This window comes from Bombina bombina, chromosome 6 (assembly GCF_027579735.1).
Source record: "Bombina bombina isolate aBomBom1 chromosome 6, aBomBom1.pri, whole genome shotgun sequence".
Taxonomy (NCBI): domain Eukaryota; kingdom Metazoa; phylum Chordata; class Amphibia; order Anura; family Bombinatoridae; genus Bombina; species Bombina bombina.
The window spans coordinates 795,212,773-795,238,576 of record NC_069504.1 but is presented as its reverse complement, the minus strand read 5'-3'; the positions used below and the strand labels follow the sequence as shown (position 1 = coordinate 795,238,576).

Genomic DNA, 25,804 nt, shown 5'->3' with positions numbered 1-25,804 from the left:
TTTTATGTTAGACTTTTTTATTTTTTGTAAGTTTAGATTGTTAAACTTAGTTTTTTTATTTTAAAAGTAATGTTAGGTTTTTAATTGTAACTTAGTATTTTTTAATTTAGGTAATTAGGCTTAATTTAGGATAGTGTAAATAAAGATCCTGGATTTGTCTCAGGTCCTGCCAAAGCTCAGGTGCAGGAGAGGGTTCACGGCACTAATACCTCATTAAAACCATGCACTCTTGCTACCGATATTCAGATGTCCTGCTGCCACTATCACCCACCAATTAATCTAATCCCACAGGCAATACAATGTTGCTTTGGCAGGACCTAAGACAAATCCAGGATCTGTATTTACACTATACTCAGTTACAGTTTCAATAACCTATGCGGCTGTCAGCAGCAATGTGGTAATTGAAGTCATCAGAAGCACAGCGGTTCCACAGCAGTTGGAGTTGTAAAAACTTTATAAATGAGCCTTAAATGTAATCAATACTAAAGAAGCTGTGTTCTTGGGCAGCAAAATAACACAAGCGCTATACAGCTTAAAATAGGACTAGTGATAATAAATATATTGTATACTATATATTAAATTGTATACACATAACGCCAAACCATGTGTGCAAGTGATACCATCAAGCGTAAACCAAACAAACCAAGAAGTGTACAAAAATAAATATTTAATATAAAATAATAAAGAAGAAAAACAAAATAGCAAATGCGTTGATCAGACGCATAGATACAGTGTAGTATACAAACAGAAACAATGTTACAATATAGAGAGCCGGAATGGAGTACAATGTGAACACGATTTCTTGAAGAGATTCAATGAAGAGATTCAATGCGGCGGTCTTTACATACGCCCAGATTGAGTAAGAAATTCAAACTTCAGTTGGAACTGGAACGAGACGAGAGACCGATAAAACGGCAAACAAGGCAACAGCATAAGGTTATCACTTATACTTACACCGGAGGTCGGTGATTCAATCCTGTGAGTTCCTCACACTGGCGTGATTCTCCAAACAGCGGGAAGCAGTAAAACCAACCAGAATGCTTTTTCGTCAAACACCTTTGCATACAGGTAACTGTGAAGCTGCACCTACGGAAGCCGAAGAGGAACAAAAAACAAAGCAGAGCAACGCGTTTCAACCCGTAAACAGGGTCTTTTTCAAGCTTGAAAAAGCAGGATTGAATCACCGACCTCCGGTGTAAGTATAAGTGATAACCTTATGCTGTTGCCTTGTTTGCCGTTTTATCGGTCTCTCGTCTCGTTCCAGTTCCAACTGAAGTTTGAATTTCTTCCTCAATCTGGGCGTATGTAAAGACCGCCGCATCGAATCTCTTCATCGAATCTCTTCAAGAAATCGTGTTCACATTGTACTCCAGTCCGGCTCTCTATATTGTAACATTGTTTCTGTTTGTATACTACACTGTATCTATGTGTCTGATCAACGCATTTGCTATTTTGTTTTTCTTCTTTATTATTTTATATTAAATATTTATTTTTTGTACACTTCTTGGTTTGTTTGGTTTACGCTTGATGGTATCACTTGCACACATGGTTTGGCGTTATGTGTATACAATTTAATAAATAGTATACAAAATATTTATTATCACTAGTCCTATTTTAAGCTGTATAGCGCTTGTGTTATTTTGAATTCTATGGTCTCTTTTTTAGATTCCATATTATTCTATCTTTTTCACATATTTGCTAGAGGTTGAGAGTTCCCTCTTGTTCATCACAGGGTTACACATAATAGGGTTTCTTTGCGCAGTTAACCCTTCTTTTTTCCCCTCTTGGGCAGCAAAACAATGCACATCAACCTCAGCAAATCTAGAGAAGTTTCATGAAAGATACTGTTTACCCATGCCACTACTCATTTCACAACCATGCACCAAACAGGGTCTTACCGAATGTGCTGGGCACTTTGTAGAACATTCAGCTGTCGCATAAGCACTATCAGGAGTAATGCAATATCCATTGCTGCAAACCTTAGAAAGAAATTAGGACATCAATTAAATGTTGCAATGCTAGCTACAGAAAATTCTACCTATCTATTGATACTAACAGAGGTCTTGAAGACTGGGTCAACTCAGTTTTGGAATTTAGTATGGTAAGGACTTGATCATATGTAGATTTTATTGTGATATTTGCTACATTACTTATTGGTTATACCAATTCCCCCAGATATGAATAGCTGCCATTATATATCCCCAGCTGTATCTGAACATGTCACTATATTTTGTATGTGAGTCCATTTTGTTTGTTGTTATTATGTTGCAGACTGCAATGTGCTCTTTGCCTGTAATCTAGCTCTTTCATTTTAGCTTTAAAATACTTTATAGTTATACCCCAGAATACAATACAAAAAAACTACAAGCTATTGCATGCTTATATACACTATTCAGAGACAAATACCACAGCATAATGTTTTCCATTACACTAAACCTTTCTCTCTGATATCAAAAGACCTAGCAGTTGATCACAATAAATAGGCGATTTTCTCCAAAAATGGCTTACGGCTTTCTGACTAAATTGGTTGTTAAGTGTGCTTAGTGATCACAATGCAATATTGTTTTGTTTTGCCCACAGCCGTGAAAGCCTATTTAACAGAAAAGATAGTGAAAAGGCCTTTTCATGTTTTGAGTACCTGTCCTTGAAATAGAAACTGGGAGGTCACCAAAAACGGATTGATACAATAGCCCATTCACACCTCTTAAGATTACAGTAAAGGTTTATTTAAATAATGCCTTTTGTTCACTGTGCAAGGAAAAAACTCATTATATGTGTGACATTAACTTTTTGTTATCAGAATCCATCCTTAACACTGATTAACTATATGATAGCCATATGTATATTGGCATGATGGGCATAAATCTATAGTCACTACTGGATACCAGTATCTACAAATGGCATATTTTTTATTTTATTATTTGATTTAAGTCACACTCGCACTGTGGTGACACAGTGTTAATAACAGTACTGGGCACTTCAATATATTAACCAAGAAATTACTGAAGAAGAAATTAAGAATGCGATAGAGATAACCAAAGCAAATAAAGCCCCAGGTCCCGATGGCCTTCCAGCGGAATTTTACAAAATATTAAAGGAGGAGGTAACAGGAATATTAGCCAGGCTATACAACAATTATTTTTTGCATAATAAAATTGATTCACCTTATTTTACAGATTCAATAGTTTCCCTAATCCATAAAAAAGGTAAAAATCCGGTAGAGTTGGGGTCATATCGCCCCATATCATTACTTAATTTAGATTATAAAATTTTCACGTCAATTTTAGCTAACAGATTAAAAAAAACAATTGGGGAACTGATACATACTGATCAAACAGGTTTCATACCTGGGCGGAATCCTGTTCGTAATATGCGCAGGGTTCTAGTTATGATAGATCATTTTTATAATAGAAACCTTGATTCTAAGAAAGAGACAGCAAAGGATTTAGCCATCCTATCCATAGATGCAGAAAAAGCATTTGACGCAATTATATGGGACCACTTATTTACTGCCCTTAACAAATTAGGTATAACGGGGAATATAGCAAATGTAATTAGCAAAATTTATAGTAAGCCTAGATCGCAACTCCTAGTAAATGAAGAATTATCCAAATATATCACACTACAGAGAGGGACAAGGCAGGGCTGCCCATTATCTCCATTATTATTTGACATTGCGCTTGAACCATTGGCCGCCCTGTTAAGACAAGAAATGTCTGGAGTTCTGCTGGGGGGCCAGAGGGTAACTATTTCACTCTACGCGGACGATATTGTTCTATTTCTCCAAGACACTAATGTAAATATCCCTAAATGTCTTGGAATTATTAAGAGCTTTAGTCAATTTTCGGGATACAGAATTAACTCTAAGAAATCAGAGTTACTTTGGATCAAGAAAACGAGGCAAAGTTATGTTCAACATACATTTAGAGAAGTGGATTGCATTAATTATTTAGGCATTAAAATCAGCAAGAACCCCATAGAGCGGTACCACTTAAATTACGGTGAATTTTTCAATAATCTACAAGAGAGGCTAGAAAGATGGAATATATACTATTTGTCTCTATCGGCAAAAATTATGCTGATAAAGACAATAGTATTCCCTCAGCTATTATTTCTGATGCAAAATTTACCATTCCTTATCTCTAAACAAGATTTGGGCAGATATAAAAAAGCATGTAATAGCTTCATATTGGGGGGAGAAGAGACCTAGAATAGCCTTTGAGAAACTTACACAAGGTAAGAAATATGCTGGCCTCGCACTGCCCAGTATTAGTCACTATAACATTGCCGCACTTATTAAATTCGGGATAGATTGGATTACAGAGGCAAACTATGTCACTTACTATGAGATAGAGTCTGCAATAATAGCTCCATTTGACCTTAAGGCAATCCTACATCATTCGTACCGCAGATTACCAAGTAAAATAAGCAATCTGACTACGTTTTCTAGTGTGGTACAAGCGTGGCAAAAATTCTGTACTCTCAGGGGCCAAGATTTTTAATTGTCAAAGTATCTGCCTATTGTTGGGACCCCAGATTTTACACCTGGGTTTTATAACGAGATATTTAAAAATTGGAGGCAAAAAGGGATAGTTTATTTTTCTCAGCTAGTGTCAGGAGAAAGGGGGATAATACAAACCTTTGAGGCCATAGCGAGGGAGTTTCATTTACCAACAAATAACTTTTTTACATATTTGCAAGTCAGAAGCTTCCTATCTGAAATGCTACGGAAGTACAGATTGGTTTGGGACCCTGGAATTGAATCAGGTCATAAATTATATAAGGCGGGTAAACACGCACTATCTTACTGGTATCAGGGAATTCAGGCAGTATCAGGGGAAACACATTTGGATAATCTAAAAGAAAAATTAACAAAAAACTTTGGGCCAATACATAGGGAGGAAATTATACAGAGTTTTGCCCGGGCCAGAGAAGCAACATCATTAGTAAGCTGGAGGGAATCGCAGTTTAAACTGATGAACAATTTTTACCTGACACCTTATAGAATTGCCAAATGGCGGCAGGGAGGGCAGAAAGAGATTTGTTCAAAGTGTAATCTTGAGAAGGCTGGGTTAAAACACTGCCTTTGGGAATGCCCGAAGATTGGGCAGTTCTGGCGCAAAGTGCAATATTGGTTAAACAGATTTTTACAGGAAAGAGTGGAAATTCTTCCAAGCGATGTATTCTTTTTAAGGAAAGACTCCAGAACAATAGGGGACAGGCTACTTATAAATACGGCCATTTTGGCCGCACGGAACTTAATTTTTAGGATCTGGAAGTCACCAGCCCCCCTTAGATTAGGAGAATTCATAAGCAGCATGAAATTACAGATGACAGTAGAAAGATATGGTTTAACGCGCGCTGCTGAAAAACAGTTCAGAAGGTTCTTTGAGAAGTGGAAAGGCATAGTTTTATCATGGCCATGCGAAACTCAGCGGCAGTTTATTGCTCCATTAAGGAACTGGACTTTGTTGATTATGCTGATTGTAGAGGAAGTGTTGCCCCATAACTGGTTATAAAAGTGAGGAGGGGGGCCCCGGTATGGCGTGGAGGTTTCGGGGGGGGGGGGGGGAGAGGGGAGAGAGATTTTTTTTTTTTTTTATTGTTTTATTTTTTGTGCACCCCTGTTAAGAGGGCAGAGTGCTGTATTCAGATATCGAGAAATATTTAAGGTTCGGAGGTTATTTTAATGAGTACTTAGATCAAAAGGAAGAAAGAGATATAGAAAAAATAGGAATCAACAGATTTCATTCTCAGGGATAAGGTGAGCAGGAACATGTCTCGTTTGTTTAAAGAAGGTACAAATTATGTAGCAAGCTGCTGTTTTTTTTGTTTTTTTTTCTTTCTATATATAAGATGGTATTATGTATATGATATGTTATATTTTGCCTTTCTGCTGTCATTTATCCCGTGCCATTTGATCATGAGATTTTCCTTTCTTGGTTGTTATTTGATGGATTCTTAATAAATTTGATTTGAAAAAAAAAAAAAAAAAAAAAACAACCAGTACTGGGGTCACACAAATGCAACTTTCATAGAAACCTATTGCAATCCTTTTCCATAAGCACTGTTGGCAAACCATCTGAATGCATCTTTTATTTTGTAAAAGTTGGCAGACTGTGCAACATTTTTCTATCTATAAATGGTTGATTTAAATTTGACATGTATTGAATTTGACAATATTTTTTTCTTTTGCTTGTTAAAACAAAATGTATGCTTACCTGATAAATGTATTTCTTAAAAATGTGGTGAGTTCATGGGTTCATCTTAATTACTGTTGAGAATACTACTCCTTGCCAGCAGGAGGAGGCAAAAAGCACCACAGTAAAAACTGTTAAGTATCACTTCCCTACCCATAAACTCCAGTCAATGTCATTCGACCAAAAGTGTCTGAAATCCATAAAAAACTACGAAAAAAAGGGTGGGTCCATGGACTCACCACATCTTGAAGAAATACATTTATCAGGTAAGCATAGATTTTGTTTTCTTCTAAAGATGTGGGGAGTCCATGGGTTCATCTTAATTACTGTTGGGAACCAATATCCAAGCTAGAGGACACAGATGAATAGGGAAGGATAAAAACCAGCATGCCTAAACAGAAGGCACCACCGCTTGAAGAACATTTCTCCCAAAAGCTGCCTCAGCCGAGGCAAAAGTATCAGATCTGTAAAATTTAGAAAAGATATGTAAAGAAGACCAAGTTTTAGCCTTGAAAATTTGCTTCATAGAAGCTTCATTTTTGAAAGCCCAAGAAGAGGCTACGGCTCTGGTGGAATGAGCCGTAATTCTCTCTGGAGGTTGCTTCCCAGAAGACTCATATGCCATGCGAATCACACTTTGCAACCAAAAAGCAAGAGTAGAGGCAGAAGCTTTCTGACCTCTATTATTTCCGGAAAAACAAACAAAAAGAGCAGAAGACTTTCAAAAGTCTTTAGTTGCCTCCAAATAAAACTTAAGAGCACGGACTACGTCCAAATTATGTAACGTCCTTTATCTGAAGAAGGCTTCTGACACAGAGAAGGAACAACAATTCCCTGATTAATATTCTTAGTAGAAACAACTTTGGGAAGAAATCCCAACTTAGTGCGGGAACAGCCATATCTGCATGAAAAATAAGATAAGGAGAATCAAATTGCAAGGCAGAAATTTCAGATACCCTCCGGTCCAGAAGAAATAGACAACAGAAACAAAACCTTCCAAGATAAAAGCATAATACAAGAGAATGCATTGGCTCAAACGGACGCCGCTGCAAAACCTTAAGAAAAAGATTAAGGCTCCTTAAACACAGTCCTAATTCTGACCAAAGCCAGACAAAAGGATTGAACATCTGGCACATCCGCCAAACGCTTGTGTAATAGCACTGATAAGACTGAAATTTTACACTTCAAGGTGCTAACAGACAAACCCCTCTCCAGACCATCCTGGAGAATAGACAAAATTATTGGAATCCTAACCTTCTTGGCCTGCTTTCCCTTACTCCAGGACTGGTTTGGTTTCCAGGATGGCTTGTTATTATCCTGTTTGGATAAGGACGAGAATGACTTTCCTCTAAAGTTACGAAAGGAACGAAAATTACTCTGACATCCCTTTGGCTTGCTCCTCTTATCCTGGGGCAGAAAAGACCCTTTTCCGCCTGTAATATCAGAAAACATAATTTATGTAAGAACTTACCTGATAAATTCATTTCTTTCATATTGGCAAGAGTCCATGAGCTAGTGACATATGGGATATACAATCCTACCAGGAGGGGCAAAGTTTCCCAAACCTCAAAATGCCTATAAATACACCCCTCACCACACCCACAATTCAGTTTAACGAATAGCCAAGTAGTGGGGCGATAAAGAAAGGAGTAGAAAGCATCAACAAAGGAAATTTGGAAATAATTGTGCTTTATACAAAAAAATCATAACCACCATAAAAAGGGTGGGCCTCATGGACTCTTGCCAATATGAAAGAAATGAATTTATCAGGTAAGTTCTTACATAAATTATGTTTTCTTTCATGTAATTGGCAAGAGTCCATGAGCTAGTTACATATGGGATATCAATACCCAAGATGTTGGGTCTTCCACTCAAGAGTCACTAGAGAGGGAGGGACTAAAACAAAAACAGCCATATTCCGCTGAGAAAATAATCCACAACCCAAAAATAAGTTTATTTTCACTTTTGAAAGAAAAAAACTTAAATCAAAAAGCAGAAGAATCAAACTGAAACAGCTGCCTGAAGAACTTTTCTACCAAAAACTGCTTCCGAAGAAGCAAATACATCAAAATGGTAGAATTTAGTAAATGTATGCAAAGAGGACCAAGTGGCTGCTTTGCAAATCTGATCGACTGAAGCTTCATTCTTAAAAGCCCATGAATAGAGACTGATCTAATAGAATGAGCTGTAATTCTCTGAGGCGGGGTTTGACCCGACTCCAAATAAGCTTGATGAATCAAAAGTTTCAACCAAGAAGCCAAGGAAACAGCAGAAGTTTTCTGACCTTTCCTAGGACCAGAAAATAAAACAAATAGACTAGAAGTCTTCCTGAAATTTTTAGTAGCTTCCACATAATATTTCAAAGCTCTTACCACACCCAAAGAATGTAAGTATCTCTCCAAAGAATTCTTAGGATTAGGACATAAAGAAGGGACAACAATTTCTCTACTAATGTTGTTAGAATTCACAACCTTAGGTAAAAATTGAAAAGAAGTCCGCAAAACTGCCTTATCCTGATGAAAAATCAGAAAAGGAGACTCACAAGAAAGAGCAGATAGCTCAGAAACTCTTCTAGCAGAAGAGATAGCCAAAAGGAACAACACTTTCCAGGAAAGAAGTTTAATGTCCAAAGAATGCATAGGTTCAAAGGGAGGAGCCTGTAAAGCCCTCAGAACCAAATTAAGACTCCAAGGAGGAGAAATTGACTTAATGACAGGCTTAATACGAACTAAAGCCTGTACAAAACAGTGTATATCAGGAAGTATAGCAATTTTTCTGTGAAATAAAACAGAAAGAGCGGAGATTTGTCCTTTCAAGGAACTTGCAGACAAACCCTTATCCAGACCATCCTGAAGAAACTGCAAAATTCTAGGAATTCTAAAAGAATGCCAGGAAAATTTATGAGAAGAACACCATGAAATGTAAGCCTTCCAAACTCTATAATAAATCTTCCTAGATACAGATTTACGAGCTTGTAACATAGTATTAATCACTGAATCAGAGAAACCTCTATGACTTAGAACTAAGCGTTCAATGTCCATACCTTCAAATTTAATGATTTGAGATCCTGATGGAAAAACGGACCTTGAGATAGTAGATCCGGCCGTAACGGAAGTGGCCAAGGCGGGCAACTGGACATCCGAACCAGATCTGCATACCAAAACCTGTGTGGCCATGCTGGAGCCACCAGCAACACAAAAGACTGTTCCATGATGATTTTGGAAATCACTCTTGGAAGAAGAACTAGAGGCGGGAAGATGTAAGCAGGTTGATAACACCAAGGAAGTGTCAGTGCATCCACTGCTTCCGCCTGAACATCCCTGGACCTGGACAGGTATCTGGGAAGTTTCTTGTTTAGATGAGAGGCCATGAGATCTATCTCTGGAAGCCCCCACATCTGAACAATCTGAGAAAACACATCTGGATGGAGAGACCACTCCCCTGGATGTAAAGTCTGTCGGCTGAGATAATCCGCCTCCCAATTGTCTACACCTGGGATATGCACCACAGAGATTAGACAGGAGTTGGATTCCGCCCAAGCAAGAATCCGAGATACTTCTTTCATAGCTTGGGGACTGTGAGTCCCACCTTGATGATTGACATAAGCCACAGTTGTGATATTGTCTGTCTGAAAACAAATGAACGGTTCTCTCTTTAGTAGAGGCCAGAACTGAAGAGCCCTGAGAATTGCAAGTTCTAAAATATTTATCGGTAATCTCGCCTCTTGAGATTTCCAAACCCCTTGTGCTGTCAGAGACCCCCAAACGGCTCCCCAACCTGAAAGACTTGCATCTGTTGTGATCACAGTCCAGGTAGGGCAAACAAAAGAAGCCCCTTGAACCAAACAATGGTGATCTATCCACCATGTCAGAGAGTGTCGTACATTGGGATTCAAGGATATTAATTGTGATATCTTTGTATAATCCCTGCACCATTGATTCAGCATACAAAGCTGTAGAGGTCTCATGTGAAAACGAGCAAAGGGGATTGCGTCCGATGTTGCAGTCATGAGACCTAAAACTTCCATGCACATAGCCACTGAAGGGAATGACTGAGACTGAAGGCGCTGGCAGGCTGCAACCAATTTTAAACGTCTCTTGTCTGTTAGAGACAGAGTCATGAACACTGAATCTATCTGGAAACCTAAAAAGGTGACTATTGTCTGAGGAATCAAGAAAATTTTTGGTAAATTGATCCTCCAACCATGTTTCTGAAGAAACAACACTAGTTGATTTGTGTGAGATTCTGCAGTATGTAAAGACTGAGCTAGTACCAAGATATCGTCCAAATAAGGAAACACCGCAATACCCTGTTCTCTGATTACAGATAGTAGGGCACCCAGAACCTTTGAAAAGATTCTTGGAGCTGTTGCTAGGCCAAATGGAAAAGCAACAAATTGGTAATGCTTGTCTAGAAAAGAGAATCTCAGAAACTGATAGTGTTCTGGATGAATCGGAATATGAAGGTATGCATCCTGCAAGTCTATTGTGGACATATAATGTCCTTGCTGAACAAAAGGCAGAATAGTCCTTATAGTCACCATCTTGAAAGTTGGTACTCTTACATAACGATTCAAAATTTTTAGATCCAGAACTGGTCTGAACAAATTTTCTTTCTTTGGTACAATGAATAGGTTCAAATAAAACCCCAAACCTTGTTCCTGAAGAGGAACTGGCATGATTACCCCTGAAGACTCCAGGTCTGAAACACACTTCAGAAAAGCCTGAGCTTTTACTGGATTTACAGGAATGTGTGAGAGAAAAAATCTTCTCACAGGAGGTCTTACTTTCAATCCTATTCGATACCCTTGAGAGACAATGCTCTGAATCCAATGATTTTGGACAGATTTTATCCAAAAATCCTTGAAAAACCTTAATCTGCCCCCTACCAGCTGAGCTGGAATGAGGGCCGCACCTTCATGCGGACTTAGGGGCAGACTTTGGTTTCCTAAATGGCTTGGATTTATTCCAATTTGAGGAAGGCTTCCAACTGGAAGCAGATTCCTTGGGAGGAGGATTGAGTTTTTGTTCCTTATTCTGACGAAAGGAACGAAAACGGTTAGAAGCCTTAGATTTACCCTTAGGTTTTTTATCCTGAGGCAAAAAAACTCCTTTTCCTCCAGTGATAGTTGAAATAATAGAATCCAACTGAGAACCAAATAAATTATTACCTTGGAAAGAAAGAGATAGTAATCTGGATTTAGATGTCATATCAGCATTCCAAGATTTAAGCCACAAAGCTCTTCTAGCTAATACAGCTAAAGACATGGATCTAACATCAATTTTGATAATATCAAAAATGGCATCACAAATAAAATGATTAGCATGTTGCAGTAAGCGAACAATGCTAGATACGTCAGAATCCAATTCATGTTGCGCTAAGTTTTCCAACCAGAAAGTTAATGCAGCCGCAACATCACTCAAAGAAATAGCAGGTCTGAGAAGATGACCTGAATATAAATAGGCCTTCCTTAGATAAGATTCAAGCTTCCTATGTAAAGGATCCTTAAAGGAAGTGCTATCTTCCATAGGAATAGTGGTACGTTTAGCAAGAGTAGAAATAGCCCCATCAACTTTGGTGATCTTTTCCCAAAACTCTATAGATTTTGCTGGTAAAGGATACAATCTTTTAAACCTTGAAGAAGGAACAAAGGAAGTACCTGGCTTATTCCATTCCCTAGAAATCATTTCAGAAATAGCCTCAGGAATGGGAAAAACACCTGGGGAAACCACAGGAGGTTTAAAAACAGCATTTAAACGTTTATTAGACTGAACGTCAATAGGACTGGTTACCGCAATATCCAAAGTAATTAACACTTCTTTTAATAAAGAACGCATATACTCTATTTTAAATAAATAAGTAGATTTGTCAGTGTCAATATCTGAGGAAGGATCTTCTGTTTCAGATAGATCCTCAGCAGAAGAGGATGAATTATTATGTTGTTGGTCATTTGAAATTTCATCAGCTAAATGAGAAGTTTTAAAAGACTTTTTACGTTTATTAGAAGGTGGAAATGCAGACAAAGCCTTCATAATAGATTCAGAAACAAATTCTTTAATATTTGCAGGTATATCATGCACATTAGAAGTTGAAGGAACTGCAACTGGCAATGTACTATTACTGATAGAAACACTATCTGCATGTAAAAGTTTATCATGACAACTATTACAAATAACATTCGGTGGAATAATTTCTACAATTTTGCAACAAATGCACTTAGCTTTGGTAGAACCGATGTCAGGCAGCAATGTTCCAGCAGAAACTTCAGAGACAGGTTCGGATTGGGACATCTTGCTCAATGTAAAAGAAAAAACAACATATAAAGCAAAATTATCTATTTCCTTAAATGACAGTTTCAGGAATGGGAAAAAATGCAAAAGCATAGGCCTCTTGATAGAGAAGAAAGCAGGAGGCAAACATGAATCGGGTATTGAAATAATGAAAAAAATTTGGCGCCAAGTATGACGCACAACGTAACGTAAGCTTTTTTGGCACCAAAAATGACCGGAAATGACACACTTGCATCACTAATGATGCCGCCGTGTGAAAGGTCTCGACGTCACGTATGATGCCGGAAATGACGCAGTTGCGTCAAAAAACGTAATTTCCCGCGCCAAAAAAGTTTGCGCCAAAAATGACGCAATAAAGTCTAACATTTGACGCACCCGCGGGCCTAACACCCGCAAATGCAAAATAGTCAAAATTGAAAAAGACTAAACCCCAGGTAAGAAACAAATTTCTTAAAGTATTTATATTCCCAAATATGAAACTGACAGTCTGCAGAAGGAAATACATGAACCTGACTCATGGCAAATATAAGTACAAAACATATATTTAGAACTTTATATAATTTGCATAAAGTGCCAAACCATAGCTGAGAGTGTCTTAAGTAATAAAAACATACTTACCAAAAAGACACCCATCCACATATAGCAGATAGCCAAACCAGTACTAAAACAGTTCTTTAGTAGAGGTAATGGTAAATTTGAAAGTATATCGTCGATCTGAAAAGGGAGGTAGGAGATGAATCTCTACGACCGATAACAGAGAACCCATAAAAAGGACCCCCGTTAGGGAAATCATCGTATTCAATAGGTGATACTCCCTTCATGTCCCTCTGACATTCGCTGTACTCTGAGAGGAATCGGGCTTCAACAATGCTGAGAAGCGCATATCAACGTAGAAATCTTAGCACAAACTTACTTCACCACCTCCATAGGAGGCAAAGTTTGTAAAACTGAATTGTGGGTGTGGTGAGGGGTGTATTTATAGGCATTTTGAGGTTTGGGAAACTTTGCCCCTCCTGGTAGGATTGTATATCCCATATGTCACTAGCTCATGGCTCATGCCAATTACATGAAAGAAATGATTTCCGCCGAACCCGGTCCAAATAAGGTCTTCCCCTTGTAAGAAAGAGCCATCAGCTTAACCTTAGACAAAACATCCGTTGACCAAGGCTTTAAACATAAAGCCTGTCTGGCCAAATCTGGCAAAACTTGAAGCCTTAGCTCCCAGTCTAAAGACCTGAAGGACTGCGTCAGCAATATAGGCATTGGCAAACTTGAGAACTCTGATCCTATCCTGGATCTCATCTAGAGGTGTCTCCTCCTGTAGAGATTCCGTTGATGCCTCAAACCAATATGAGACTGCACTAGACGCCGTAAGAATACATAACACTGGTTGCCATTGGAGACCAATATGTACATAAATCTTCTTTAAATAAGCCTCCATCTTTTTATCCATTGCATCTTTGAAGGAGCAACTATACTCAATAGGTATAGTAGTTCTCTTGGCCAGTGTAGAAATGGCAACTTCTACCTTGGCCACCGAAGACCAAGATTCCTTAATAGATGACTCTACCCGAAACATTTTCCTAAACACCGGTAACAGTGTAAAAGCCACAACTGGGCTATGATTTCTATAGCCCTATCTGGTACCGGGAAAACCTCAGAAGAGGAAGGAACATCAAAGACTATTAAGCTTCCTGGACTTCTTAGGCGTTACCACTGCCTGAGTCTCCAAGTCATCCAAGGTAGCTAAAACCTCTTAATAGTAAACAAAGGTGTTCCATCTTAAATCTGAAGGAAGATCCTTCACTATCAAAGGGCATTACACTGTCCGAATCTGAAATTTCACCCTCCGAGTGAGAGTTCTCTCATCCTCTGATCTTAAAGGAACCTGAGGTTCAGTGTTAGGAACAGATACCCTATTCTCTGAATTTTTAGACTAGAAATCCGGGATACTCGGCCAAAGCTGAGGAAGAACAGAACTGCACAGTTGCTGCAATTTGTGCGTCTAAACACAATAAACAAGGATTGAACTGAGTGGACTCCTGATCCATGTCAGACATATCTGGTTAATATTCCCCAGCCAACCGGAAACGGTTAGCCCTATTCAACAAAACCCTTAATGTTAAAGATCACATTAGATTGTTAAAGGGACAGTCTACACCAGAATTTTCATTGTTTAAAAAGATAGATAACCCCTTTATTACCCATTCCTCAGTTTTGCATAACCAACACAGTTATATTAATATACTTTTAACCTCTGTGATTATGTTGTATCTAAGCCTCTGCAAATTGCCCCTTTATTTCAGTTCTTTTGACAGACTTGCAGTTTAGCCAATCAGTGTCTGCTCCTAGATAACTTCACGTGCATGAGCACAGTGTTATCTATATGAAACACGTGAACTAACACCTTCTAGTGGTGAAAAACTGTTAAAATGCATTCTGAAAAGAAGTGGCCTTCAAGGTCTAAGAAATTAGCATATGAACCTCCTAGGTTAAGCTTTTAACTAAGAATACCAAGAGAACAAAGCAAAATTGGTGATAAAAGTAAATTGGAAAATTGTTTAAAATGACATGCCCTATCTGAATCATAAAAGTTTATTTTGGACTAGGCTGTCCCTTTAAGAAAAATGAGAAAAAACTAAAACAGAACTTGTTGTAAAAATTCAAATAAATTTAGCAAGTGAAATGTAATCCTCCGACTTAACCTCCCTCCGCACCTCAGTATACTGAGGTGCCCTTACCACCACATGTAGTGGATCCCTTAACTTCTATGCGCTCCCTCACCGCATATACGAACAGCCTCCGCAGCGAACAGATCTGAGACAAGCAGGTCCAATGACATAAGCAGACATCGGGAAGGCGCGAAAACCTCCTACGGGCACTGGGAAGAATGGAGCGTGGTTAAAATTAAAACCGCCCGTCGGAGAATATAAAGCGAAAAAATAAAAGTCAGCGCAGCACCCCTACACAAAAATTAAAAAAATTAAAACACAAAGTGTTCCACACTGTCTCTCCCAAAAACACTGTGCCTGCAACATGTCATAGCGAACCCTAACACCATGGGTGAGCTAATACCGTCCCTTACACATATCACAGCAGGGTATCTTAAGTGCCCCTCTCCCACCTGGAAGACCGCACTTACCTGCTCAGCTGTCCGACATTAAGACAGCTACTTAGTATGAGAAGACACCTCTTCCTCACAGAGACCAGGACAAGTGCAGATAGCAAAGTAACTAACTTTGATATCTGAGGTCTGGGCAGCATAAGTGGAGAAACACAGCAAGTACTGTTTTGCAAGTTCCCCACCGCTTTAAAGCCACCACAGCTCAACCACAAAGACTAACATAGAATAAGGCTATACCCTGTAGCTTGCTTGAAGTTTCAATCTTCACAGAAAACACTATTTAATTACACACTAAACTTCACCTCCTCCATGCACTTAGAGGCAAAGAGAATGACTGGGGTTTATGGGTAGGGAAGTGATGCTGTGGTGCTCTTTGCCTCCTTCTGCTGGCGAGGAGTGGTATTCCCAAAAACAATTTAGATGAACCCGTGGACTCACCACATCTTTAGAAGAAATAACAATTTCCATTTTGGGTGATCTTAGAACAAGATGATGATTACAGATTTCTATTGAAATGACTTATAATGTCTTCTTATAATGGATTTTAACATTAATGAAAATGTAAAGAGTGAACCAACTTCCTTGCAACATTGTATCTGCCAAGGAGACCACGCCTTAGTGAGCGGGTTTTTATAGGGGATGCACCTGTATGCCAGGTAAGGAGAGTGTGTTTCAAAGTGCTTGGGCCTACATTATTGAACTTGTAAACTGGTATGCACCTTTGTGAACTTGAGTTCCAAAAACACGCAATTGTGATCACCTTGAATCAAAATGTAGCTTTTTCAGAGAGTAAAAGAGTAGAAAAGACCTCAACCAATAGATTGTGATCAAGGCCTACGTATAGAATTGCAAATCAGAAGCAGACATTCAAGTCCTGCAATTACTTAATTATAGAATTCTGGAAAAGGCCATAAAACTTAAATTACATAGCATAAAACTGGTGAATTATATGTGCCAGTGATGTCAACATGCACTCAAAAATATCTTTAACACTTCCAGAGAGGCTTAGCCTATAGTAGAAAGGGTAGAGATAAAATTAAAAGAGGATATCGTCTTTCTGCATAACTATATGGACTTTTATGGTCCTATTGCAAGCTAATTACTTGCTAGCTTCCTTTTTTTATTTGACTTTTTATAGTAAATAGTTATTTTTAGCTATTTGTATTAAATAAAACATAACTTAAAATGCAAGGTCAAAGTAAACCCCAATATATCCTATAGGTTGGGGAATTTAAGTAGAGATTCCTACTTCATTAACCATATGCTAAATAATATATAAACTGGTTTTGGGACTGTTAATTCATTAACCATACATATTGCTAAACTCATACGATTGAGAGGGTAGTAGAGAGTTTCTTTATAGAGGATTTAAAAACAATATTCAGTAAGACATTGTAGATTCAATACCTACAGGAATTATTGTTAATAATCCCCAAGCACCTTAAATATTTGCAAAGTACTGAGTATGTCCGGACAATTAGGATCTTAGGTATGTAGGAACTTGAATATAAGAACATAACATTATATAGTTTATTGACTATATTGCTGATCATCAATTATGGAATAAACTAGCAACATGGTTTAATGTTATGGGATTGTAGCTGTATTATGAGCCAAATACACATAACGTATAATCTGGAAAATACATAACAGGAGTCACACACTAGGTCAGACAAACAAATCACTTTTGACTAACTGTTTGGGATTTGAGAGACAACGGTAAACATCTTTATGTTTGATAGAATCTTCCAGATCATTATAGTAACCTAGATCTACAGGACTTAATAAACAATAACCATGTACTCACCAGTCCATCTCCACATCTAGTCCCGTTCTGGACCATTCCTTTAGAACCTATGACACCTCTGCAGGTCCCATACGTAATGTAACTAGCAGAAATTGTTGGTTTTTCAGTGCCACCAATGCAAAACAACACTCCACACTTCACATCTCTATGAAACACATGAACAGATTATTTAAACACAATACAAAGTCAGCAATTTATGAGTTTACACATGCAAATTGTACCTAGGCGGTTATCATTACCTTATACAAAATCAGAGAACAGTCTAATCTTTGCTCTAATCTGTAGTGTTAATTATTTTTTGTTCTAATCTTTGATGCTATATTAGATTAAATGTATTGCTTCCTTTTGCCTGCCCTGAACACTAGCAATCAGGAGGCGATGCCCCATTTTGTAGAAATCCATCACTGAATATTAGGGATGGGCGAATGTGTGTATATTCGAATTTGAATGTTAGAACGAATGTTATTGTAGAAATTCTATTTATATAATAGAATGTTGATAAGAACGAATATTCTCAAAATTCTATAATCGAATGCTATTTACAGTTCTCGAATGTCACTTTTGAATTTGAATGATCATAATTAGATTGAATGTCCATAAATACAAATATATAAATTTGAATGTTTCTATTTCGAATATTACATAATTCCAATATTACATTTAAAGAAAGTATAGAAATACTATTGCAAATATACAGTATATAAATTTGAATTTTTCAAATTTGAAAATTGCATAATGTGAATATTATATTTAAAGAAAGCATTAGAAATACTATTACAAATATATAAATTTGAATTTTTCAAATTCGAATATTGCATAATGCGAATACATGAAACAAAAGTTAGAATGTTGTACACACATTCGAAATTCGAAACGAATGAATGAACGTGTTAAAATTTGTTTCATTTTTTTGAATGTTGCGAAACATTCGCACATCCCTAATGAATAGGCTGTCATGAACAGCTTAAAGGGACATTCCAGTCAAAATTTAAATGAACATAGATGAATTACATCTTTGAATAGAAACATATTTGCAATATACATGTACTGGCAAAAATGCTTCTGGTAAAAGTTATTACTGTTTTAGTGTGAGCATTTTTCTCTGCACGTGCATGTGAAACATACCTAGATATTCCCAGTGAACCAGTGTTTTAAATACTGCAGCTGCTCAGAACACAAGTGGGGCTTGTATCATTTGAGCCATTAACAAATTGTCATTACAAGATGATTCAAGCATTTTGGGCACTCTGAGTAAGTGCTGTGTTTAAAATGCTGGTGCACGGTGCATACTTAAATATACCTTTGAAACAGCTATAGCTTTTATTAGAAGCATTTTTGCTAATAGATGTATATTACAAAAATGCTTCAATTCAAAACTGAAATGCACCCATGTGCATTTTAAATTGGGCTGGAATGTCCCTTTAAGGAGACATAAACAGTAAGAAAATTCTATAATGTATCTCCTGAACATCAATACACAACTGGCCAGAGCTGAGCATGGCTGCTTAGTCAATCAGGGACATCATGTGAATGTAACCGGCAATCACCATCTATGTTCAGTTCAGGATTGGCAGTGTATTACCACTTTTAACTGTGTTTAGCCCTTTGGGGGGATTTAAACCATAGTCACAGTTAATCCATAGGGCAAAAAGAAAAGAAAAACTAGATACTTTTCTAATTGCAATGTTATGTCTCTTTAAAGGGAAATTGTACATTAGATTTTTCTTTGCATAAATATTTATATAGCACACCTGGTAGTGTTTTTGTAAACATTTATAGCTTTGCTTATTTTTAATAACATTGTGCTGATTTTCAGACTCCCAACCAAGCCCCAAAGTTTTAGATGTATACCGATGTATACAGACTTTAGGCTGCTTCTGTTTTTATAATCTGTCTTTTCATATGCAGGGGAGGGGAGTACCAGGCTAATTGTATTAACAGTGCTAAACAGGGAGCTTCTAAGTAAGTTTATAAAAGGCTTTACACTGGATTTTTATATCCGTATCTTTGCATATTCTTCTTTATAGTAATGTCTATTACATGCAGTTAAATGAAAACTGGTGTGTACTGCCCCTCTAAGGAGGTCAGTTTGGTTTATATGGAAACTAGGGATGGGCGAATGTTTCGCAACATTCGAAAAACAAAAAGAATTTTAACACATTTGTTCGTTCTAATCAAATTTCTAATGTATACATAACATTCTAACATTCGATTTTCGAATGTTCGGTTTCGAATTTTATGATTACATTCGAAAATATTCTTTTCGAAAAATTTGAATTTATATTTGTAATAGTATTTCTAATGCTTTCTTTAAATGTAATAATCGAATTATGCAATATTCGAATTCGAAAAATTCAAATTTATATGTTTGTAATAGTATTTCTAATGCTTTCTTTAAATGTAATATTCGAATTATGCAATATTCTATATAGAAACATTTGAAATTATATATTTGTATCTATTATGTATCAATTTACTAGATTCCCTCCCTACCACATGAACTATTGAACTTCTGAATAGTATTTGCTAAATAGAATGTTAAATTCGAAATTTCGAATGTGGACATTCAATATAATTATAAACATTCGAATTCGAAAGTGACATTCGAAAACTGTAAATAGCATTCGATTATAGAATTTTTAAGAATATTCGTTCTTATCAACATTCGGATTTATAATTCGAATTTCATTAATAACATTCGAAATTCGAAAATTTACACATTCGCCCATCCCTAATGGAAACCCAGCGCTACCCAAATCTATTTGTTGATTTTATATGCAATTATGAGGTATGTTTACATTAACTAGAAACCAAACACTATGGGACCATGCATTTGTTCTACATTCAGAATACTCACTTCTGTGCACACGCAATGAATTTGCCATCAGACTTCGTGCAATATCCGTACTCCATACCATACGTATTTACTTGAAAACAGGAATCTGTGCCTACCGTAGATGCTAAAGAGAAATAAAGGATTAGAGTCTGGGAAATCCACCTTTCTAACGGACCACCAAAATATTGCTGTCAAATTAGGGTGACCATATTGCCGATTTAAAAAGGGACACATATGAAAAATACATATGTCAGGGCTGTTTTAAGGAATGTTTTGTATAAGAACCCTGTCTCTTTTTAAAGCGGCAATATGGTCGCCCGAAAAATAAACTCTGAATTAAAACATATTTACAAAATGTTTTGTTTTATTTATTTATTCATGGGAAATATATAAAAAAAAATTATATAATATTTTTTTATTGAGGTGAAATACACTACATGACAATTAGGCAATAATTAGCATGACATGTAAATACAAGAATAAATTACATCAATACTGGAAAAAGAATAGAAAATGGAATAATATAATGACATTGACATCCACAAAATCTCCAGATGAAGTCATGCTACAAAAGGAAACCAATTAATATCTAGACATACAAAGTCAACCTCATGTTTTCTAATATAGTGAGTCCCCATTAGAAAAAGGTAAAATAACGACATAACGTTTACCCCTTCATGGGAAATACTTTAATGGGATATACATTCCCCTGTGTAACAAATCAGAAATCTGATTATGCCTATAACTGTCTTAAAGTGATGGTAAACTCAAGCTTATGAAGTTTAATACTTTGGAAGTACTCCTCGATATGTGCACAGTGATGCCTGAATTTTTAAAAAAAAAAACTTTTTTCAATGAAAATATTACTTTTTAAATCTGCTCCATTACCTGTGCCCCGGCCGCCTCTGTCTGAAAATTTCTGTAATCTCAATTTGACAGACAGGTGCATCGTCCAATAGGGACTGCACCATACGCTCTATGTCAGTCTAGTATATGTACGCTTCCATGCTGGTGATTTCAAACAGAATCGCCAGAATTACAACTGTACAAATGTAGTTTTAGCTCCAATCTTACCACTGCTTATAGTGAACAGGTAATCTTCCTGTCAGTAACGATACAACTTTCTGTCAAATTGAGATTACAGAAATTTTTAGACAGAGGCGGCCAGGGCACAGGTAATGGAGCGGCTTTAAAAAGTAATATTATAATTGAAAAAAGTTTTATCTAACAAAAATTCAGGCATCACTGTGCACATATCGAGGAGTACTTCCAAAGTATTAAACTTCATAAGCTTGAGTTTACCATCACTTTAATTAAATTAATTTGTATTACATTACTTGTCCTAGATTATAAGGGGAGGGATATTTTTTTTAGCACACCCTATAATTTCAATGGATAGCGCAGGGTGTGCTATCATTGATCATATTACAAGTGGTGAGCTTTTTCTTGAGCTCAAGAGAAAAATGTAGTGTACCTGGAGACTGAAGTAAAGTGTTAAGGCTAGAATAAAAAGCATAACCAAACACATGTATAATATATTAAAATAAAGTAATTCTATTTACATACTGTAAAATATAGCTTTATTATTAAAAAATATTTAAACAGTTAATGGGATAAGGTATACGACATTGTTAGACCACAGTAACAGACCACGCTTGTTAATGTGCACATGCCAAAGAATATTCCCGAGATTGCACAGCCTTCTGGAATAGGGAACCCTTTTATACAGTAGTTTTTATGTCCTATTATTTTACTTTCTATGCTTGCTCACAATAAAGGTGCATTGGATTTCAAATTTCGCTTGAGACCCGCTTTCTTTGTATACAACCCTTTTATACACTTTGGGCCAGATTAAGAGTGGAAAATTGTGCTTTTGTGAGCACAATATTCTACTCATAATATCAGCACACGCAATTGTGCACTGGTATTTTAAGTGGCCCAAATGTGACCTTGCATTTGCATTGTATGGAAGCTTTGTGTTCAATAGAGCACGCTTCCATAGGCTCCAATGGGAGCCTCGTTTTTATGCCGTGTCTCACTAGCGCAGCGAAGGGGGTAATTTGCACAGACATGGGCAGCAAATATAAATATATATGTATATGAACATATACTGTACATATAAATTAGTCTTAATATGTGCATATACAAAGCCATTCCATCTGAATTCCAGTAATTGCCATCCAGCAGATCAGCCATATCCAACCAGTATTATAGTAATTGCCAATAACATCAGTCGTTAGCTCATTTCCATATTGAGAGCTTTCTGATATAAATTTAATTTATGACTCTAATGTCTGTCTATGATCATAAGTGGTTTTGAATAATTCCTAACTGGGGAGGTAACTTGGAAGTCTTATGGTCCTGTTAAACATAATTCTTTTTTTTCCTACTTTCTGCCTCTTTGTTTCCAGCTCAAAAGTTGGCACTCACCCTTCATCTGTCGTTTGGAAGTATTCTCTCAGTTCTGTCATTCAGTTAGTTAATTCGAAAAAATAATTCTTAAATATGTGTAAATATATACATAATGTAAACTTAGCTATGGTTATACTAGTTATGTCAAGTATGTGTGTATATATATGTATATATATATATATATGTAAATGTGTGTGTGTATATACATATATATATATATATATATATATATACATACACAGAGAAGTGCACTCACAGGAACGAATAACTGGCTCAATACCATTGTTAGCCTGTTCTATGGCGATTTACCACCTGGGTGCAGCTTTTTAGCCCAGTAATGCTTTTCACAGAGTAAAACTTTCCTGTAGTATATCAGTCTGATCCCGCCTATTACGGTCAGTCCAGCGCCGAAATACCAGGCAATTCCACTATGAACAAGGAACACAGCAACCCCAGATGATCGTTTCGGCCTTCATTGGGCCTCGTCAGTGAGGTGTAGCCATATTCCTCTAAGCATATATATATATATATATATACACACACACATACACACACATACACACACATAATAGAGGTTTGTACCTTTTTTTTTAAATTTATGTTAGTGGTCCACAGGATTAAAAATTGTAAGTTTAGTGGTCCCTGAGGTCCGAAAGGTTGGCAACCCCTGCTCTATCCAAATCATGAAAGAAAAAAATGTGGGTTTTGTGTCCCTTTAAAGAAAACAAACGAGTATCAGGTGAACCTATTCACCTTAATTACTCTAACTCAGTTTAGTGGAAAACATGAACTGACTTCTCACATTGTACCTGTTAGTGGGATGGAGAATTGGACACCCTGCTCTTCTAACTACTCCACCCCAGGGAACCCAAATGCACACATAGAAACATAAGGCAAATAAATAATCAGTAGCTCTCCCTGGGGCTATAGGGTAGAAACTGCAAAACTCCGGGTCCTAAGTATACACCATTTACTTCCTTCCCATATACTCTGTCACAATATCTATAAATATATATATATATATATATATATATATATATATATATATATATATATATATATATATACATTGAGCCATTCCATCTTGTCATATTCCTTAAACTCACTGTTTCAATTTGAAGAAAAAAAATAAAAAAACAAATTATATATATACATATATATATATATATATATATATATATATATATATATATATATATATATATATATATATATATATATATATATATATATATATATATATATATAAAATCGGCCAAAAAATCATTTTGTTTTGTCTCAATTGTCTCAAGTCGTTTTCTTGACAGTTTGATTTGCTTTTATAAATGTTACTGTTTTTGTGCCTCTTACGCTCACATTTTATTAAACGCAGTTATTTCCTGGTTTTATTTAAAAAAAATAAAAAAATAGCGCAAATGATGCATTTAATTTATACTACGAAAATTGTACTAAAATATAATTATCAGAATACTTACTTGTGATTCCAATCAATTGTTTGGATGTTTAAAAATGTTAATTAGAAAATTACTTGATATGGATAACAAAATAAAAACTTTTATTCAAACAGATTAAGCGATAATTGTCAATATTCAGCAAATTAGCCAATATGTTTTACTCTCTCTTTGGCTTGCTATACTTGCTTCTATGAAGGTCTATGAAATCCCCTGGAAAATCATTTGAAAAACTTGTATCTTAAAGTTTTTGTGTGTTTAATTAGTTGTTCCTGTTATATCCTTTTAAGATTTTTTTTTTTTGACTAATTTAAACAGCAGCTTTTCTAATGGTTTGAGATAAGATGACTTATGATAAAAAGCTAAAAAAAATAACCTAAGCATACAATGGCATTATGATGGATTGGAATGAAGGCCACTTTCCAGTGATTAACCAAAGAAGGCTGGAATCTGCTTAGGAGTCACTGGGTTTTTCCATGGGCTCTAGCCCCAGAAATATTTAGAACATAGCAACACAGCAGATACTTTTAATTGATTAGCTATATATTAAACAACAAAGCTCAAAATATTCATCGGGTCCAGCTAAAATTATTGTTTATAAAATATTGTTCAAATTATACAGTCTGACACTTACCGGTTCCCCATAGTGCTACACATTGACTTAGGTGGTTCTGACACTTTCCATTGTAGCAGTACCCCTGGTTAGTCTTGCAAGAGTAGCCATTCATCTTGAAGCGGTCAGGACATAAAGGTGAGCTTCCATTACACAAATCAGAAAGATCACAATCATCTTTGCTGGCTCTGCACACAACTCCAGCTTTTTCAATCTGTTAGAAAGGACAACAATAATTGTCATTTAAATTATTTTTTTTAACCCAAGGGAACTTGCAGAGCTATTGACTTAACTGGTTTAGAACAGCTGATAGCTAATAGACTAGGAGGATGTAAATGGTGGTATGGCATGATTGCCAAGATTAAACATGGCAAGGTTTTGTAGATGGTTGACCACCAATTGGCTATTCTCATTTATATACATGTAACATAGCAACATGACAATTGTTACATTCAATCTTAGAATTTTATAGTAGATAAGAACCAAAAAGTCCCATCAAGTCAGCCCATATTGGTCTAGATTACAAGTAAAGAGCTCTTTAACGCTCCAGCTTGTGTATTAACTCTACTAGAAGTAAGCTTTTTGAGAGCGTCGGGTAGGGAACATATTGCAAGTTGAAAGTAAAACGTTTTCGCACAAGCAATAACCTGATGCGTGCAAAAAGCCAAACTTTGAATCATGCAAACGCATTAAAGTATTCCCAAATGGACTTCAATGAAGCGCCACAAATAGGAAAAACATAACACCCAATAAGTTATGCAAACCCAATTGCGTTTTCCCAATTGTGGTAACGCAACATGAAATATAAATATTTCACATTCCAATGTTCTTCACATAGCAGAATATGTTCTATTCATTCTTATATACATATTCGTAGCAGGGGGGTGTCAATCAACCCGATCGTTTTTGATCGGGTTGAATTGCAGCAAAGTCTGTCCGCCTCCTCAGAGCAGGCGGACAGGTTATGGAGCAGCAGTCTTTAGACCGCTGCTTCATAACTGGTGTTTTTGGCGAGCCTGAAGACTCGCCAGTAACACGAGGCTTCAAGCTCCATATGGATAGATATGCCCC

General features: G+C 36.5%; 1 protein-coding gene across 1 annotated transcript in view; it reads right to left on the bottom strand.

Moving 5' to 3' along the window:
• Positions 1 to 25,804, bottom strand: part of LOC128664630 (zinc metalloproteinase-disintegrin-like batroxstatin-2) — a 109,865-nt gene that overhangs the window by 1,976 nt on the left and 82,085 nt on the right. Inside the window, exons 14-18 of the mRNA XM_053719445.1 lie at positions 24,755 to 24,947; positions 20,279 to 20,381; positions 17,422 to 17,566; positions 1,899 to 1,979; positions 1,034 to 1,086 (exon numbers count right to left, since the gene is read on the bottom strand). Of these exons, the coding sequence (XP_053575420.1) occupies positions 1,034 to 1,086; positions 1,899 to 1,979; positions 17,422 to 17,566; positions 20,279 to 20,381; positions 24,755 to 24,947 (575 nt within the window). The remainder of the gene's footprint in view (positions 1 to 1,033; positions 1,087 to 1,898; positions 1,980 to 17,421; positions 17,567 to 20,278; positions 20,382 to 24,754; positions 24,948 to 25,804) is intronic.